The sequence below is a fragment of the Malaclemys terrapin genome, chromosome 5 (assembly GCF_027887155.1).
Source record: "Malaclemys terrapin pileata isolate rMalTer1 chromosome 5, rMalTer1.hap1, whole genome shotgun sequence".
NCBI lineage: Eukaryota > Metazoa > Chordata > Testudines > Emydidae > Malaclemys > Malaclemys terrapin.
Genome location: NC_071509.1, coordinates 114082830 through 114102519, shown reverse-complemented (window position 1 = coordinate 114102519; position 19690 = coordinate 114082830). Strand labels below are relative to the sequence as shown.

The window sequence follows — 19690 nt, the reverse complement described above, 5'->3', positions numbered from 1 at the left end:
TCCAAAAATTTCCTGGATTGCCTGTGCACCGCTGTATTGCTCTCCCAGCAGATATCAGGGTGATTAAAGTCTCCCATGAGAACCAGGGCCTGTGATCTAGCAACTTCTGCTAGTTGCCAGAAGAAAGCCTCGTCCACCTCGTCCCCCTGGTCTGGCGGTCTATAGCAGACTCCAACCACGACATCACCCTTGTTGCTCACACTCAACTTTATCCAGAGACTCTCAGGTTTTTCTGCAGTATCATACCGGAGCTCTGAGCAGTCATACTCCTCTCTTACATACAACGCAACTCCCCCACCTTTTCTGCCCTGCCTGTCCTTCCTGAACAGTTTATATCCATCCATGACAGTACTCCAGTCATGTGAGTTATCCCACCAAGTCTCTGTTATTCCAATCACATCATAGTTCCCTGACTGTGCCAGGACTTCCAGTTCTCCCTGCTTGTTTCCCAGGCTTCTTGCATTTGTGTATAGGCACTTAAGATAACTCAACGATCGTCCCTCTTTCTCAGCATGAGACAGGAGTCCTCCCCTGTTGCGCTCTCCTGCTTGTGCTTCCTCCCAGGATCCCATTTCCCCACTTACCTCAGGGCTTTGGTCTCCTTCCCCCGGTGAACCTAGTTTAAAGCCCTCCTCACTAGGTTAGCCAGCCTGCTGGCGAAGATGCTCTTCCCTCTCTTCGTTAGGTGGAGCCCGTCTCTGCCTAGCACTCCTTCTTCTTGGAACACCATCCCATGGTCGAAGAATCCAAAGCCTTCTCTCCGACACCACCTGCGTAGCCATTCGTTGACTTCCACGATTCGACGGTCTCTACCCCGGCCTTTTCCTTGCACAGGGAGGATGGACGAGAACACCACTTGCGCCTCAAACTCCTTTATCCTTCTTCCCAGAGCCACGTAGTCTGCAGTGATCCGCTCAAGGTCATTCTTGGCAGTATCATTGGTGCCCACGTGGAGAAGCAGGAAGGGGTAGCGATCCGAGGGCTTGATGAGTCTCGGCAGTCTCTCCGTCACATCGTGTATCCTAGCTCCTGGCAAGCAGCAGACCTCTCGGTTTTCCCGGTCAGGGCGGCAGATAGATGACTCAGTCCCCCTGAGGAGGGAGTCCCCGACCACCACCACCCTCCTCCTCCTCTTGGGAGTGGTGGTCGTGGAACCCCCATCCCTAGGACAGTGCATCTTTTGCCTTCCAATCGGTGGAGTCTCCTTCTGCTCCCTTCCCTCAGATGGGCCATCTAGTCCACTCTCCGCATTAGCACCTGTAGAGAGAACATGGAAACGATTCCTCACCTGTATCTCCATTGCTGGTGCATGGACGCTCCTCTTTCTTCTTCTGGAGGTCACATGCTGCCAAACCTCCTCACAATCCTTCTGTCCCTGCTGTGCCTGCTCTGAATCTTCAGAACATTGTGGCCGTAGAAGCATCTCCTGACGTCTGTCCAGGAAATCTTCATTTTCCCTTATGCAACGCAGAGTTGATACTTGTTTCTCCAGCCCTCGAACCTTCTCCTCCAATATGGAGACCAGCTTGCACTTTGTACAGACAAAGTCGCTTCTGTCCTGCGGAAGAAAGACAAACATGGCACAACCTGTGCAGGTTACAACAGCTGATCGCTCACCTTCCATATCTCCGTCCTCTTAAGAACTTCCTCAACTGTTGCAGGAACTACTCGGAGAAACCTGCAGATGAAAGCCTCAGTGCGCTCTCCCTAGGCGAACTCCCAGGCAAACTCCCGCTGTTAGCCTCTGCTGTTCGCCGCTGACTGCCCTTATATACCAGTCAGGCCCACTCAAGGCCCAGCTGGAACAAAGCACTCCCAATTCACACTTTTCAAACAAACAAGCAAGCAATCAAGCACACGGTCAAACTGACCAACTGTCCCAGCAGCAGACACTCAGATACTCACCAACACAGCCCCCCTAATGCAGCACTTAGCGTACCTCCTCTCGGACAGCTCCCAGGCAAACTCCCGCTGTTAGCCTCTGCTGTTCGCCGCTCAGCTGGTTCGCTGCTGACTGCCCTTATATACCAGTCAGGCCCACTCAAGGCCCAGCTGGAACAAAGCACTCCCAATTCACACTTTTCAAACAAACAAGCAAGCAATCAAGCACACGGTCAAACTGACCAACTGTCCCAGCAGCAGACACTCAGATACTCACCAACACAGCCCCCCTAATGCAGCACTTAGCGTACCTCCTCTCGGACAGCTCCCAGGCAAACTCCCGCTGTTAGCCTCTGCTGTTCGCCGCTCAGCTGGTTCGCTGCTGACTGCCCTTATATACCAGTCAGGCCCACTCAAGGCCCAGCTGGAACAAAGCACTCCCAATTCACACTTTTCAAACAAACAAGCAAGCAATCAAGCACACGGTCAAACTGACCAACTGTCCCAGCAGCAGACACTCAGATACTCACCAACACAGCCCCCCTAATGCAGCACTTAGCGTACCTCCTCTCGGACAGCTCCCAGGCAAACTCCCGCTGTTAGCCTCTGCTGTTCGCCGCTCGAACAGTCCTCGTTCTTAGCTTAATTAAGAGCTTGGATTATATTTTATGCACTAAAAGATTATAGGTTTTGCTTGTTGACTCTCCCGCACCCTCAGAATGATGGTGCCTTTTGTTTCCCAGGAGTTCACAAAAAGTGGTCCATTACCTAAACTTTGGAATGTGCTGTGAACAGAGTAACTGTTTGCGGGGTGGAACCTCCCCAGAATCCTGAATAAATTATAGAGCTAAATGTTATACAGAAGACAACGGTTTCCACAATGTAACATCTTTGTTAAGGATAGACTTCAGCACTAGTCAGGAAATGCATCCACTGCAGCATAGTGAATGTAAAATTATCTTTGATTAAAGATTGAAATTCACAGCTTTCTTCATTTTACCAATGGCAAATTGAAAAACAATCTGATTGAAATTATTGCATGTGATAGCACTGTTGAATGCACAATTTTTCCTTTGGTGCCTCGTTTCCTTAAAAAATGGTGTAACCACTTTTCCACCTTAAAAATGATATAAATCTTTTATGTTACTCTTTGAAACAGTTACCCGAATGGTTGAAAAAGACCCAGGCAGTGTTTTACATTATGGTTTTAAAATGTGTTTTGGTTAAAAAAATATAAAGTAATAAGCCATACTTTGTAACAAAGGCATTCAACATTATTTTCAGCCTAAATACTAAAATGGTCAGTTGGGACCAATACACTCAAAATCATGTTGTGTTTTAAGGTATAGCAGAGGAAGCACCATCAATCTACTTGCATTTAAAATGTCAGCTGCTGTTTTGCTTTTATAACTACCTGTGGAATTTCCTAATCAACTGAGTGTTCAAAATGTTGTTGGATTTTTTTTTAAAGGCTTTGAAAAATTGAAACGTTAAAAAATATCAGCGTATATGGCCAGATCTTGCCCTCAGTTCCAGTGATGCAACTGAAGAACAGAATTTGGCCCATAGTATTCAGATATCAGACAAGCCATAATGGATTGTGTGATAGTGTCCCACTTTGAGATTTGACTTTCCACTAAAAAAACCTGTTGCAACTTGCAATGTTCCCTTGTGTTTTGCTGCTGTTTGTAATGCATTACCCAATACTCCTTAGAGACAGCCAGACTGTAGGTTTCTGCCATTTTCCACCATTGTGGTTATCTTTCCTTCCTTCTAGTAGGTTCTTTGCAGGACTGGCCCTCAGTCTGGTGGGCTGTGAAACAATTTTCATATGCGCGTTTATCCCCACTGATGTAAGGCACTCCTGTCCTGTGTGGTCACACCACTGTTCATCTCAAGAGTTTTGGAATAGGTTAGCAAGATAAGCCTTTGGAGTACCCCAATACTTGAATGAATTATTATCTGTAAAAAGGTGTGTGTGGGGGGGTCTTTAGTTTCTCACTTGCAGGAGAGATGTAGCTAGTTGCCTATGCTAGGGTACATGGCCAACATTTAGGAAAGTTTAGCACAGGACCATGATACAAACAAGCTGAGTGAGGGTACTATGTACCTCTAAGCCCCCATCTTCTGGAGGGCTCTGTGGACATGCTAGTAAAAGATATGTTTTAAAACAGTGGATGGGAAATTAGGGATGTCACTTAGGCTGGTAGGTCAGATACGTGGGCAAGGGAATAGGGTTGTTGCAGGGCTCCTGGAATAACATGGCCCTATGAAGCTACTTAGGTCTGATAGCTCTGAGTTTGCTGCCAAGTTTTTGAGATCTCACATGTGCATGGTGCTAAGAATAATCAGCAATATCATCGCTGATTCACCAATCAAGATTCTCAGAAAACTAAACGGGCTGCTGAAAAAGTGTAGGATGAAAAATTGAAGAGGGGGTACTGTGTGTATTACAAAAATCAGAACATGAGATAATCCCTACAATGCTGGCCATTAAATTTAGAGGAGGATAATCCATTCAAATGTACAATGTTATTCATGTGCTGTCCCTCCAGCCATATTTTCAGTTTCTCCTTTTCCCCCATAGCTCTCTCTCACTTTGTACTGACCATCCTGGAAACCCAGCATAGGGCCTAGGCAGAGTAAATTATAGACCCTCACAAGGGTGTCAGAGATGGAGTTTTGTTTTGGAAGGGATTTAATATAACTTGATAAAAGCTTTAGCATTTCTCTTCACTTCAAGGAAATTCAGATGAATTTTCTATTCTACTTATGCAGCCTTTTATCATACTGGTAACTATGGGTGTTAATACCATTGATGTGCAGGCCTAGGAAGAAGGTGGAGGCTTGGAACCCTGACACTTTGATTAAAGACTTAAGCCCTTGGCGAGTGTCAGCAGACAACAGCTGTTTTAAAGTGAAGGGGATAGAAATGAACAGTGACTCGTGTTTTGGAGGGGCGGTGGAGAAATGAGTAAATATACAAGTGCTCATTCCATCTCGGTGTCTCAAATGACAGTTCTCTTTAAGTGACTTTAAGGTTGGCCCTTTGTTGGACACACATGTTTGATAGCCAGTAAATTTAAATCCTGGCTTCCTGATAGATCAGATTTAATTGCTACAGTAGCTAGCTGTAGGGTTGCTAGCCCTCCAGGATTGCCCTGGAGTCTCCAGGAATTAAAGATAAATCTTTAATTAAAGATTATATCCTGTGATGAAACTGCCAGGAATTCATCCAACCAAAACTGGCAAACCAAAGCTGGACCCATTTAAAAATACCAGGGAACATTGACAATGAATTGCCTAAATTGGCCATATAACTCCCTGTGACTATCATTGTGCTCTGATGGCTAACTCCTCACCCCCTGCTTGGAAAAACTCCCTCCTTAATGTCACAAATGATTTTTGGGAGAATCTCAACATTCTTGTTTTGTATTATTCAAATTACCCAACTCTTGATAATCATAACATATCCCACTTTTCTTGTGATCTAGTTCAGAAATAGAATGCTACATGACTGTGAGGAATGGGTACTCCAGAGCTGTGGTTTATAACTGACCATAGCATTTAGGGATGGAAAAAGCCTCTTGCAATGGAAGATTGTGTTCTGGAAAAGCAGAATCTCTCCATAGTAGTTGTGGTTGCAATCAGCTTCCATTTTAATTGCCCTCTAACTTTGGCTTGCAAAACTGGTTTGTTTTTGCCAGATTTTCTCTGAAGGCAGAAGAGAATATTTCTGCAAAGTCTGAAGAAATTTTCCCAGTTTTTTTTTAATTATTATTATTTTTTGGTCAGCTCAGTTCCCTGTGTTCAGCACTTCTTAAAATAGACCACTTTATTTAGGTACCTAAATATATATTTAGGAGCTAACTTTATGCATATGTTTTTAAAATCTTGTCCTGTATGCCTTTTGAACATGTTTGATCAACAGTCGAGTGAAGGTAAGCTGTGCTATGCATGCATGTGGTTAAAGGTTATCTGAGGAACAAGTATACCTTATTAGGTGATTGAATGAGGCAGGGTTCTGTAGGAGCCATTATTAGCTTGACCAGCACCACTAACTTCCTTAATAATTGGTAGACCTCTCCATCACGTTTATTTTATAAAAAAAAATTAAATTTAAATAGTGTCTTTATTTACCTACCAGAGAGGGGAAAACATGGGAAATTCATAAAGTGGGGAAAAAATTGTTTAAAAAAACAATTAGTTTGTAGATGACAACATTCTTACCTATCACTTCAGACATTTCCTTGCTTTTAAGTGGTTGGGTTTCATAACCTTACACTGCTACACAATAAACAAACACTATTGAGCATTAGCTAATTACAGTTATCCCAACCTGGGCAGCTTTGAATGGGCATCTCCTGCTTCTCCATCCTCAGTTCCAGGGCATGAGAGTTGGGCAAACAAGTCCATATTCAAAAATAAAAAGAACACCCTACTTCCCAAAACCTCTCAGATTTCTAGAATTGGACCTTTTTGAAAGCTAAGATTTGTTGTCATGGGTTTTCACGTGCCTCTGCCCATCTGTCTTCCAAAAGTACCAAAATAGCTTTTTTTTTAAAAGGCCGTTATTGTGCTATTTCCTGGGCAGAGAAAAGGAGGACATGTTAACAATCTTCTTAGAAAGATGTATGAGGATAATGGCCAATTTTGCTGACTCAAGGGCCCTGATTCTCCTTTCAGGATAATTTGACACCATTGTAACTCCACTGACTTTGGTGGAGTTATTCCTGATTTATACAGGAGTAAATGATATCATCATCAGCCCCAAGAGGTTTGATAAGCTGTATATAAGCATCCCAACTTTTGGGGTTTTATCCAAAATGAACCCTTTTTGAGGTTTCTCCATCACTACTAAAAACTGAAAAGGAGACATTAGGTGGAATATTGCTGATAATCTTTATCTTCTTTTTCTTTACACCGCTTCTTTATTTGTTGTCATTCTAGGGTGAACCAGGTTTGCCTGGTGCAGTGGGAGAACGCGGAGCACCAGGGCTTAAGGTTAGTGCAGAAAACCAGTTGAAAAATAAAGCACTGTACAGGCGTGTGTATGGATGATAGTGTCATGCTTTTTGATGTGTGTCATGACTAATTTGTAATAGTCTCTGCCTCTCTACAGCGCTAACTGGTGTAAGAGACTTTAAACATTTCACTATAGAGGGGCATGTTCTTCTGCTGCACATGCATAATTCAAGTCAACATTAGTGACGAGTATACTTACACTGCAAGGCAAATATGATGCAAGCGTTTGGGAATTTGGAAACTTGTTTACATGGTGTTGTTTATGCTCCTCATAATGCATTTCAGACCCCTTTTCAAGAACTACTGTGGTCAATTCTTTGATGAATGTCAGGGTTAAATCTTGAGGTGTGATCCTGCTTCTTTGGAAGTTAACAGCAAACTTCAGTGGGAGAAGGTTTGAGTTAGAGTGACCAGACACCAAGTGTGAAAAATCGGGACAGGGGGTGGGGGTAATAGGCACCTATATAAGTTAAAGTCCCAAATATCAGGACTCTCCCTATAAAATCGGGACATCTGGTCAGCCTAGTTTCAGTCCATAGTTATGGCAAAAAGAAAATGTTGCCTTGCATTTATTTATTTTTTTTGATAATTATTATTCTTTACTTGATTCCGAACAGATGAAATTGAACACACAAAACTTGTAAAAAGCAACAGAGGGTCCTGTGGCACCTTTGAGACTAACAGAAGTACTGGGAGCATAAGCTTTCGTGGGTAAGAACCTCACTTCTTCAGATGCAAGTCTTGCATCTGAAGAAGTGAGGTTCTTACCCACAAAAGCTTATGCTCCCAGTACTTCTGTTAGTCTCAAAGGTGCCACAGGACCCTCTGTTGCTTTTTACAGATTCAGACTAACACGGCTACCCCTCTGATACTTGACACAAAACTTGATAATTTTGTTTGAATAAAAGTCAGACACATCCAAAATGCTTTGATTGTTGGGCCTCGCAGAAAAGATAATACCAATTTCTAATCCCATCAGCTGTGTCTGTGTGTCTGTGAGGGCACATATGCCTCCCAGCTGATTTTACAGATCACATTGCTATTGACAGCTAGCCAGGACAGTCTTTAAAATGTACTGACTTGCCCCTTGTCCATCAGGAAAGAAAACAAGCCATTTAGGGGCATACCCTTTTCTTGTTTTATACCCAGTGAATGCAAAGTGATTGCAGTTATTGCTTAATTCATATTCACAGCAGTATTCTTTGAGTTGCCAAGCAACCATCCACCATCAAAAAGGGTGTGGATAAGCTAGAATGGTCAAAAATACAGAGATGAGTTGCCAGGGCCAGATTCAGTGTATGGAAGGGGATTTGCTATTGTACTGGCTTCTCAAACAAAATGTAATTAAAAAGTAATGGCTAAAACTGTCTTTTTTAACATAGAATTCTGGGAGAATTTTTTGCTCTCTACCAGATTATGAATCTAGACAAGATATTTAAGGGATTTCCATTTCTTATTAGGTGTCCTCCAAACTCCTCTCCAAACCTCAGGACCTCTTTTTCATTTTCTTCTCTCCCTCAGTCCATCCAGAATAAGGTGGGCTTGGCACATCTCCCCCTGGTTCCTTTTGGTCCTGATGGGTAGCTTCACAGAGCCATGAAGTTGTTCCTTGCCTCTCTTAATCCCAGAGTGAAAAACCAGGATGAGCCTTCCACACAACTGACCAGCCTTTTGCACTGTGTGTGAAGTATTGGTGCAGCCCATCAGATTTTAGTATTGAATCCTTTCTGACATGGCTTCTTCTATTGAATAATCTGTAATATTAAATGAAAAACAGCTGCTCCACAGTGTCTTGCATTAAATATATTATCTAATGTCTCTTCTGTTGAGTTATCTAATGACACCATCTTAATAACATCAGGATTTCTTTGTTCCTACTCTTTTGATCAGGGTGACCCTGGAGAACGAGGAGAAAAGGTGAGGTATATTTCACTTTCCCTATGTTTATCTTGTTTTGAAGAATTGGGAATGCACAGGCAGCACTGAGGACTGATCTGTTAAAAAAACAACCTGCTGTGTTAAAAATTATTAACTAGAATTCAGTCGCTTAATTGACAAAACTGTGGACCCTGTTGGGGAACCCTTTATTTGGGCTAAGTAGCACTTACTCATGCAAGCAATTCATTGACTTAGTGAAACTACTCATGTGAGTACTGTATGTGCTCACTAATATGTGTTAGGGCTGCACAGGTGGGCTCTGATACTATAGAATTTTTTTTAAAAATGTTCCTGCTATGAATAAACAGAAAAGCAAACTGGTTTTCATTACTTGGTGTTGGTGTTGTGGGTGTCTGTGGGCAGTAGTTTCTTAGAAAGGCAGTCCGGTAGCACAGTGATATCTCATTTTATTCATGTTGAGTTCTCTGTTGCAGCCCAGCTCTACTTGAAGAAGGGTGAGAGAATCTGGCCCATCCATCTCAGACTTTAGTCTGCATGAAAAAGGGCAGGAACACAAATGCTCTACTTGTTCTCACTTGCATTGGTATCAATGAGGAACAACTCCGTAGAAATCAATGGAGTTACACCAGTATGATATCACAGATCAGAATCATCCCCACCATACTATAACTATGGGTCTGATTCTGTCCTATCAGAGCAGAATTCTAACAGAACTAATCATATGAGAAAGTGCTACTCACCGTCAGTAAGGCTTATAGAACCAAGCCTCCTTTTACTGCCCCTGAAGCAGCGCAATAGATTGAAAACAATGGGGCTAGTCAAGGAGTAAATTTATCTGGCTACATGCCTTCCAGCACTCAGGACAATCCTGAAATGCACCTTATACTGGGGCCAGGAGGGAAATGGCATAGAGAATCATCCCCAACTAGCTACATAAGCAGGTAGGGTGGGAGGCCAGGATTGGGCCATATCTTTTTTAAAAGTTTTATTTTTTTTTTGCAACTTTTTTAATGATCCTAGTCAGGAAAATTTCCAAAATGGTTTCCAAAGCAATGAGAATTCCTTAACAAATATTTTATAAATGACAGCCACCCATTACTTGTATAAGAATTCCTTGTGTTTGACATGGGTTCACTGGTAAACTCTTTGGTCCATTTGTAGATCATATTTATCAACAAATTTTAGTTGATGAAAAAATATTTTTTTAAAAAAACCTCTCTTGTTCCTTTCAAGAACTCAGAAACCTGCAAAAGTCTTTGGACCTGATTCTCATTTACATTAAGGCCTTTTTACGCTTTTCTGGCCAGGAAGTGGGTGAGTTAGTGTAAATTAGGATTCCGCCCTTTCTGTGCAGGTGAAGCTTTTAAAATATTTCCTTTAAAAAGCTATCAACAATTTTTAAATAGGGATGTTTTCTCCCAGGCAATGACAAGAGTGTTACTTCAACATTACCTCTTTGAATAATGTTTAGCATTTACATGGAGACATGAATGGTTTTGGTAGCTTATTCTATGTTTTAGTTAAGTTTTGCTAGCTTCACACTGATTCGTGGGGAAATACTTGAAATTCAAAGAGCATATCCTGAATCGCTTCAGAATCACAATAAAAATGTATTGGAAGCCAGTAATTACCAACTCTGTTTGATCAGATGTGTCTATTAATGTCTTTGTGGTGAAAAATATTTACTGGCTATTCCTAATGCTGAATCATCATAAAATCATTCCTTTGTCACTGAACCAGAATGAACTGGGGATGTCTGTAGTCTAAATTGACAAAAAGATGAAATGACATGACAAGTTGTATTTTCTCAAGGAACTGTGAAGAGGTTTATAACTTTGAAATATCTTTCCTATCAGTGATCAAATGTAAGAGTTGTGTAAGTTATATTTCAGACTGCAAATCCAAATGAAATATATCAAATCATGTTTTTCTCCTCCTGTGGATTTAAGTTGAATCAAGGCTCTGAGTTCATGTTGTAAATGTTTTATTACATTTATTTGAGAGACAATGTGGTAAGGTATAAATTATTTATTAATTTGGTCATTTCTTATAGACTCTGGCTAGTGAATTAAAACTGTAATAGTGTTTGCAAATTGCAAATTATTTCTGGATACTTTGTGAATGCATGAGAATTATTTTAAAAATTGCAAAACTCAGTACTGGAAATATATATTTTTTTAATTTTAGGGTGATGCTGGAGAAAACGGATCCAAAGGTGACATGGGTGAAAAGGTACATGTGTTAATGAGTAGAGATTTAAGGCCATAAAATCTAACCAGAAAATGAAAGGGGGATGGTACCAAAAGGAAAATATACAAAGAGACTTTTTAAAAGGTTTAATGGTCTGACTCATTCTCACAAACAGCAGAAATTCATCAGTTCTAATTAATTACAGAGGGCCTGCTTATGCTACAGTAGTTAAAACATGAGGCCTGACAGTGCATCTTTTATAAACCTCTAAATATGCATCACAGAGAAGCTTGGGTCACAAGCTATCAGATATTCTTGTTATGTCTGTTTGGTAAATGATGCAAGTTTTGAGTATTACGGCCAAAGGCGTTGCTGCGTTCAGCAATGCAATGCCTAATTGGTGTAAGAACATAAATCTTATTTTCAAAAGGCATTAAGACACTTAGGAACCAAAATCGTATCAACAGTCAATAATAATTAGGCAGCAACATCTAAATACCTTTAAAAATCTGGGTCCAAAATTCTAGGTGCAGCGTACCGCCTGAGTACTCAGGATGTGCACTGGGGAGTTCCTCTGAGACTAAGAGGGAAGAATTCTACAACCAGGACATGGAGCAGCAGCTAGGTCTCCCTATGGATGGTACTTCAGTCCCCACCTCCCTCCCACAACATGCCTCTTTACATTCCAGGTAGATCCACTTAATCACACTGCTAGAGAGCTGAAGCTAAGGGAGATCTGCCAAGGCACAGCACCCCCATACAGAGACCCAGTGTCTCCAATAGATCCCTGAGATTAGTAAGGATCTCAGGAGATCTGGGGGTTCTGAGAGGACCAATCCTTTCCTTTTTCAGGGTGAGGAATGCTGCCCCTTGACTAGATAGGAAAAGAAAATTCTGTAAGGGGAAACTGATCCCCTTTTACATTCTTTTCCAAAGGAAGGGCCAAGGCAATGTGGCATGCAGTGTTGGAAACATAATCCAAGTGGCTGACCAAAACCCCCAAAAGTTTGGAAATTCAGAGTGGAAGTTAAAAATTATGTTTCAGATCTTTGTTATTTCACACCAACTAAAGATCTGGCTTCCATGCCTTTATGTCAGCTCCGTCTCCTCAGGTACCATATTTTAGAAGTCTCCAAAGAATAGGTGATTTTATATATCATGTGCACTCTGACTAAGAAAGGGGAAGTTGAGATTGTTACCATTGATAGATTTTATGGTTTAAGAGGAATGGGAAAAATAGAGAATCATACCTGCAGGTAATGGATTCAAATCCAGTCCACATCTCTAGCACGGTTGCCAACTTTCACGCGGTAAATAAGCACCCTGACCTCCACAATAAGCCAAAAATCAAGCTAATCCATTTCAAAACAAGCCAGTCCCTAGAAACCCCAACACTTTATGTGATTATATCCCCCCGGCGTGCAGTCTGGGACTGTGGTGGGCCCGCTGTGCACCCCTGACTCTCTCCTCCCCTTGCCTCTGCTTGCCCCTTGCCCCTGCTTTATGGGAGCAGATCAAAAAAAAAGAAACTACAAACTAAAAACTAGCCAACAAGCATCTCACAAGCCAATTAAGCCAAAAACAAGCCCAGTTTCTGCATTTTTTTAACACGGTTGGCATGTCTGGTCTCTAGTGGCCAGAAATCATTACTATCTGTCTTTGGATATTTAGATTATTATTCTTTACTCAAAAATATATGCAGTTTGATTTCATAACTATTTTCCTGAGAGACCTAGTTGTGTGTCTAGAGACATTTTTTATGTCCTGAGAATATCATGCTTAGACAAATCATTGGAACAGTAGATCAGATAAATAGGTCATGTATATGTTCATGAAACAATATTAAGGTCCAGCAGCAGATAAAATAGAAGTTCAGAATCTCTCCTGGGAGTCCTATGAAGCTTCAGTAATTTTTCTTCAATTGTGTCTGCTACTGAAGTACTTGGCATGCATCCTAGTGAAAACACGTGTTCTAAAAAAATCTCTTCCTCTTTCCGTTGGGAATTTATCCTTCCAAAGCCAGACACTGTGTGTGTTTCTTTGTGGACCTCAAATGGTTTGGTATTCTAGTTGGGAATAACTTTTAGAAAAGATAGGTCAGCAGATGGCCTTTTGGATGTTCATCTGAAAAACTTTAACTGAATTCATGAAACATATAATGCTCCCACCACTTCCAAGTTCCATGTAATTGTCTGAAGTCCTGGGGTGAAATAGGGATGGATAAATAGTGTTTGTACAGGTCTCATTACTTTCTCGGCATCAGGCTAGTCGCTACATGATAGATCTCCTGGTTTGGCATAGTTACCTTTAATCGGTTTCCTTCTCGCTTTTCCAACAAAAAGATCTGCCACTCAGAATTAAAAGGGAGTTGGTCTTCCCATGGATCTGTGAATGTACAGGAGAAGGCCACAGAACTTCTCTGATTATGTCCTGCAAAGTGACTCTGCAATGGAGGTCTGTTTGGTAAGAAGCTTAGGAGAATATATTTTTGGTGTGGAGGTTTAGGAGTGAGTAAGCCTTGAAGTCAGAGTAATTACTCTACATTTACACCAATGTAGTTAGGAGCAGTGCTCCTGTGGCCAGTGCTCCAGTGACCTGCACTATCCATGACAGTCGTCATACTTATATCAGAGATGAATTTGGCCCAGTGGTTGTTAATTGTGTTGGTTGCAGAGGAAAAAAATCATGATGACTGCTGCCCCCTAACAGGAACAGCCAACAGTAGCATACTCACCAAATAGTTCTTGTTTTCCTTCCTTTTCTTGATCCATCGGTCACTTCTCCCCATCAATGGCAGGATCGTCTTCAGGAGACAGGCGGGAGCTCTGTGGCTTTCTCTTCCAACATAGTTTCAGGATCTTCGGGTAGTACCATGAGAAGCCTTTCACACACTCCTCTAGCCATTTGTGGGGGTATGGGAAATCCTCTCCTTTTCCCCCCTGCCCTGATAGAAGCAGTTGGCACTGTGTTCCAGCAAATCTCTCTACTGTCCTTGCTGCTGCACCATTAACATTGGGTGTTGGTCAAAGTTATCCATGCTCTTTCTAATCCCGGATGCACCATATGCCTCAGAAGGCTCGGAACATGGGATATTTGGATGACTCTTGGGCTTCTGAAATATGTGATGCACACTAGGACATCACTTGGGCAAAGTATTGAAGCAGTACTTGAGCTGAAGAGCTGCAGCGAGGCTTACAGACTTACTGAGACTCATTTTTCAAGCTAGTATGGGGAGGGATCTTTGAGCCTGAGGAAAGAGGGAACCACGGAAGTTTTGGATGTGCTGAAATGATTTATCAAGACTAATCTGAACCAAAAATAAGGTTCAGAGATGAAATAAGGTTAGAGCCAGTTTACCCAGTCCTCTCCCTTTGTCCACGCCTCCATACAGTAAACCTCCATAAATTATGTCTGAATGAACAATACATAAACCATTGCAGTAAATAAAAAAATAACAATAATGAGCAGTTATATAGTATACCTTTACCCCAATATAATGCGACCTGATATAACTCGAATTCAGATATAATGCGGTAAAGCAGTGCTCGGGGGGGCGGGGCTGCGTGCTCCAGCGGATCAAAGCAAGTTCGATATAACACGGTTTCACCTATAACGCGGTAAGATTTTTTGGCTCCCAAGGACAGCGTTATATCGGGGTAGAGGTGTATCTTCATCCAAAGATCTCAAACATTAAGACTCACAATATTCCTGTGACATGGGTAAGTATTATTTATCCCATTTTATATACGGGGATACTGAGACAGAGAGGTGAAGAGATAACAATTTCAAATAACGGTGCCTACAGTTAGGAACACACGCCCATATTTATGCACCTAAATGAAAGTAGTGTCATTTTCACAGATGACGCACATCCGCAGCTCCCATTGATCTTAATACATAAACATGGACTTAGGTGCGTATATTTAGACATCCAAGTTTGACAATGTTGGCATCAGTGAGTTCTTAGGTCACATACAGAGTCAGCGGCAGACTTGGGAATGGAACCCACTCATTAGTCCTTGCTTCTATTCTTCTGCTCTAGCCATTGGCCTGTCAAGCAGCCAAAATCCCTTGAAGTACTTTTCCATTTGTGTTTTCTCCTGCTGAAATTCTTTCATTTCCAATCCAGTTGACTCAGTGAGGGACTGAGAACATGCTCTAACTATATAGTTTTTACTTTTATCCTGTATTAGTTTTCGTTCTTGAATGAAAGTGGATTATAAACACTTTGTGTCTTATCTGTGCTATTTCCAATGTTATCCCTTAAAATGTTTAACTTGTGACTGTCTCTCAGCAGTTGCTTTGCCACTTTATAGCTATTAAAAAGTCCTTGAGATTTCACAGTTGTACGTGCTGTGAGGGACAACAGCAATATCACTCATACATGTCTATCAAAATGAGACAGCTCAGGTTTCCAGACATGAATCAGCCTTTCAGAAAATGGCCTTTTGTTTTCTCTTTGCCCTCTGAAGAGAGAGCTACAATAACTATGAAAAGGAAACCAGGCTTTTAAAATATAAATCACCACAGCTCTTCATTCAGCTTTACTGAACCACAGGACAGCTAATCAAAAACTAGTGTTTTTATACTAGTAGTTTAAATTTTATTGTTTTATATAGTGCAAGACTATAATAATAATCCTTAGCATTTATACTGTGTTTAACATCTTCAAAGTATGTTACATGTATTAGCTATTTTACTCAGTATGTGCATCAGTAGCATGCTGCTTTGAGACACAAAGTAAACTTATTGCACAATGATCTTAATTTTCATAATCAATCATAATAATAATAAGGAAACTGTCCAAATACAGGTGCTATAGACAACTTCTATACTTTGTACAGGTTTGACCTATTTACATGAATAAGTTGACTAGTAAAACTTTTCAATTGAGAAATAGCATTTAATAATTTAGCTTCCTCCACTTTCCTTTGGCATTCCATTCAAGACAAGGTGAAGTGAAATGAAAATACAAGAATTTTCAGAAGTCTACGAAGGCTATAAACATAGAGCAAAGAACTTAGAACCAGAAGCACTCTGCCTTAGCCACTGACTGATTCTGTGACCTTGGGCAAGTCACCTCCTATCAAACCCAGTCAACTCAGCTGAAAGCTGAGCAAAACACAGGAGAACCTCTTTGCAAGTTAGTTGCTTCATCATTTTTACAGCTAAATTACAGCTCCTCAGACATTCTGTTACTACAACATTTACCTGCATTAAAGCACCAAGATAAAAACAGTGACCATCTATGGAAAAGAGATGGATACTCTGACAAGGTTTGATTAAGATAAACTAATGGGTCACTGGGTTCTTTGAGGTTGAATGTCATTAACACAAAAGCTTTGTCAATTAAGGCCTGACACTTGCCATCTGTAGATATGGACCAAAGGGATCAGTGATGCCCTTTGATATGGCAAATAATTTCGAATGTGTCTTTGAATGCAGAATTGTTTCTCTTTGAATAATACTGACATATTGTCAATGGTCAAATTGGTATGCAGTGTCACAAGACATATTTAAGCTTGCTACCGTAATTGAAAGGTACTTTGAGAAGGTTCCAGGATAATCATGCCTGTGTTTGTTTTATCAGTTTCCTGAAAATATATGTACATAATAAGTGTAATCATTGTTTCCTTGTGAATTTTATATCAGGGTGATCCTGGATCTTCTGCTGCAGGAATTAAGGTAATGTCATGTTTATAGTTGTCATTTTTTGCAGAATCCCTGTCCCTTTATGGCACAAATCATTTTATTACTCTTTTCTCCTCTTTTCTAACCCTGCTTTTTTTTCACTTTCTCTGATCTTGTGGTTGTTTATTTGTTTGTTTATTTAATGTTTCAATTAGGGAGAACCTGGAGAATCTGGTCGGCCAGGACAAAAGGTAATACATGATAGCATTCAGTCCCTTTTTTCCTCACAATTAGACTTGCCATCAAATCTTGTTTAGACAAAATATTAGTACTGGAGCTTCCCTCTTGCACATAAATTGCTTGTTTGGCAATAGCAATGATTGCAAGATAGTGCAATTTGACTGATTGCTCAAGGTCTGTACACATTTTGTTTATGCTCATTTTGAGTTTTGAAAAAAGCTATAATAAGAATGACACTGGCTAGAGTGGAAAGTGAAAATTAGAATAACCCACCCAGTCTTAGAACTACAGGGCACTTTTTTCCACATTGAAAGTTTGCACTATCTCAGCTGCCTGAAACTAACAAAGAATGGCTCTGGTGTTTGAATGTTGACAACTCACCCTTGCATGTTTGACTAAATATTGACCTGCAGATTATAGTATGTTATTACACCTCGTTAAGATGAAATAAATATTGACTCTAGAGCTGGATGTTCTCTCTCACTTGTGCTGCTAGTGAGGAGCTAAACTGGTGGAAGCGGACACAAGCATTGAAAAGTTAGGAGCAAGTAGCTCCACTATGTGCTCCCCCCCACATACACACACACCCTTCCAGAGAAGCCTTTCCACTGGACACTGTGCAGCCAGAGCTTCCTTGGTTGGGAGGAGATGTAGCAGGGGAGCAGCTGCTCAATATGGCATGCTGCCCTCTTGGCCTAGGAAATTGCCAATAGGAAGTCAATGGTGCACCAAGCAGCATTACCTGCCTCCTCCATGTCTTTGACCCTTTTTCAGAGGATAGAATAGGATGCAGGCACAGATGGGCAAGCTAGTGACTGTGTGTCTCCTCAAGGAGCCTGAAGGTGCTGGCGCAACACCAAGGAGAGGTTGGATTTTAAAACTACAATCCTGGGATGTGTGGGGTAGCAGTTTTGCTTCCCTCTGGAGTCTACAGGGTTTCCTGGGAACAACCCTTCACCATCCCCCACCTCTTGTAAAGTCAGAAACCTTTCCCCTATCCCAACAGGAGAACTGGAAATTTATTCCTAAGGTACACTTTGGAGATTTTCCAGTACTTAGGTCAGGGGAGAAGTAAAATCATATACTGTATATAGGGAATATCAGGCCAGCTATATTCTAAAACTCAATTCCTTTTTATGGCCATATGGAACTCTGAGAAACCGTTTTTTTTAAATCAGTAAAAGAAAAAATTGCAGCTGAGTTTCTCTACTTGGCAGATTTTAATCGTAATGATTTGTAACAGACTGCATATGACTATTATGATATGCAAATTAAATTTGTTAGTAAAGCTCAGTTTCAGGTAGGAAAGCCAGTGAAAGCAGTTTTAACTAGCTAACCTCTGGAATCATTGTGCATCATGTACTGTATGTTCTACTTGGATAATAAACTACAGAATGTACTTTAAATGGTTAGTTTCGTTCTCTCATTTGCTGTCTGCCAGGCAGGGAACAACTAGCAGTGATTTATTAGCAAGCTATTGATCTCACTGCCCAATACAATCAGGTTTGATATAATAGATGTAATATAGATAAATAACCAGTAGCCATGAACTCCACATTCATTTAGAGTTTTATAAGATGATGAGTTTGTGTTTGTGTGATTGCATATGATGTAATAGAAAGAAAGTGCCAGGCTTTTGTCTCAAACATTTACATTGCCCAGGATATTTTGAATACTCATTCGCTCTCTGCATTTTATAGTTCTCTTTTTTTAAACTTACGAATGAATTGGAGCATGATCCTTAAAGGTACTGAGGTCTTCAGCACCTTGCTGTACCAGAAGGGACTGTGCACATTTTCTTACACTGCCCTTCCAATGCATCTCAGCCTTGACCTACAGTACACCCTCCAGTTTCAGCATCAGGCCACACTTGAGCATATATTGCCAGTCAGACTAAAGTGAGTGATTGTTTTGTGATGTGGTCTAGTGGCTACTTTGAAACCACAGAACATATTTTACTTGTGATCTACTGTAAATCATATTTGAACTCAATACTTTAGAGGCAAAGGGCTTGTGGATTTATGCATTGTGCTACCTAGCCCATATGTTTCCCTTCATTATATATGTGTGTGTGTGTGTGTGTTTATACACACCCACCCCCACACACACATCTATATATATATGTATATATATTTTTCAAATCTTACAATCTGGAGGCAAAAATATGTTCTCTGCGAGATCACTCTAAATGTAATACTAATAAATGGATGTGAAGATAATACTGTACATAAAAACAGTATCTCACTGAAATAAGATGGGCCAAAGTTTTAATGAGTAGATGCTGAGGTTCATAATTGCTTGTGTTTACATGAACATATCTGTCAACTGAATGTGCAAAACAAACAGGTTATTGCTCATAAAATATCTGTTTGCATGAACAATTAACCAGTTTCTTGCACAAATGCACACATGGACTTCTGCTTCTGGTCTTTAAAAATTTTACCCTGTGAGAAAAATTCTTCTTTCTGATCCACAGTAAAGGTATTTTATCCATTGCAGTGCAGATCTCTGTTGTGTAGTCTGTAATCCATCCTACATGGAACTCCAACTCACACCAGTCTGAGTTCAGTATATAGAACAAGTGCAGAATGTGCGATAGAGGTCTGAACTGCAGTGAATAAAAGACCTGTATTGTGGCTCAGAGGGTAATTTTGCCTTATATTTTTACTTCCCAGTGAATAGAGAATATGGGCTAAATCCTATAGTTCTTACTCAGGCAAAACTCCCATTGCAGACAATGTGAGCTTTTCTTGAATAAATAATAAGTATGGAATGAGAGTTTGACCATTCTTATATATACACATACAGATTAATGGATAAATAC

At 40.8% G+C, this 19690-nt stretch overlaps 1 protein-coding gene across 7 annotated transcripts in view; it reads left to right on the top strand.

Annotated features, from left to right (window-relative positions):
• Nucleotides 1-19690, top strand: part of COL25A1 (collagen type XXV alpha 1 chain) — a 429310-nt gene that overhangs the window by 333310 nt on the left and 76310 nt on the right. For all 7 annotated transcript variants that reach the window (XM_054030959.1, XM_054030957.1, XM_054030956.1 and 4 more), the window contains 5 exons: nucleotides 6832-6885; nucleotides 8797-8823; nucleotides 10993-11037; nucleotides 16648-16680; nucleotides 16842-16877. In XM_054030959.1, the coding sequence (XP_053886934.1) occupies nucleotides 6832-6885; nucleotides 8797-8823; nucleotides 10993-11037; nucleotides 16648-16680; nucleotides 16842-16877 (195 nt within the window). The remainder of the gene's footprint in view (nucleotides 1-6831; nucleotides 6886-8796; nucleotides 8824-10992; nucleotides 11038-16647; nucleotides 16681-16841; nucleotides 16878-19690) is intronic.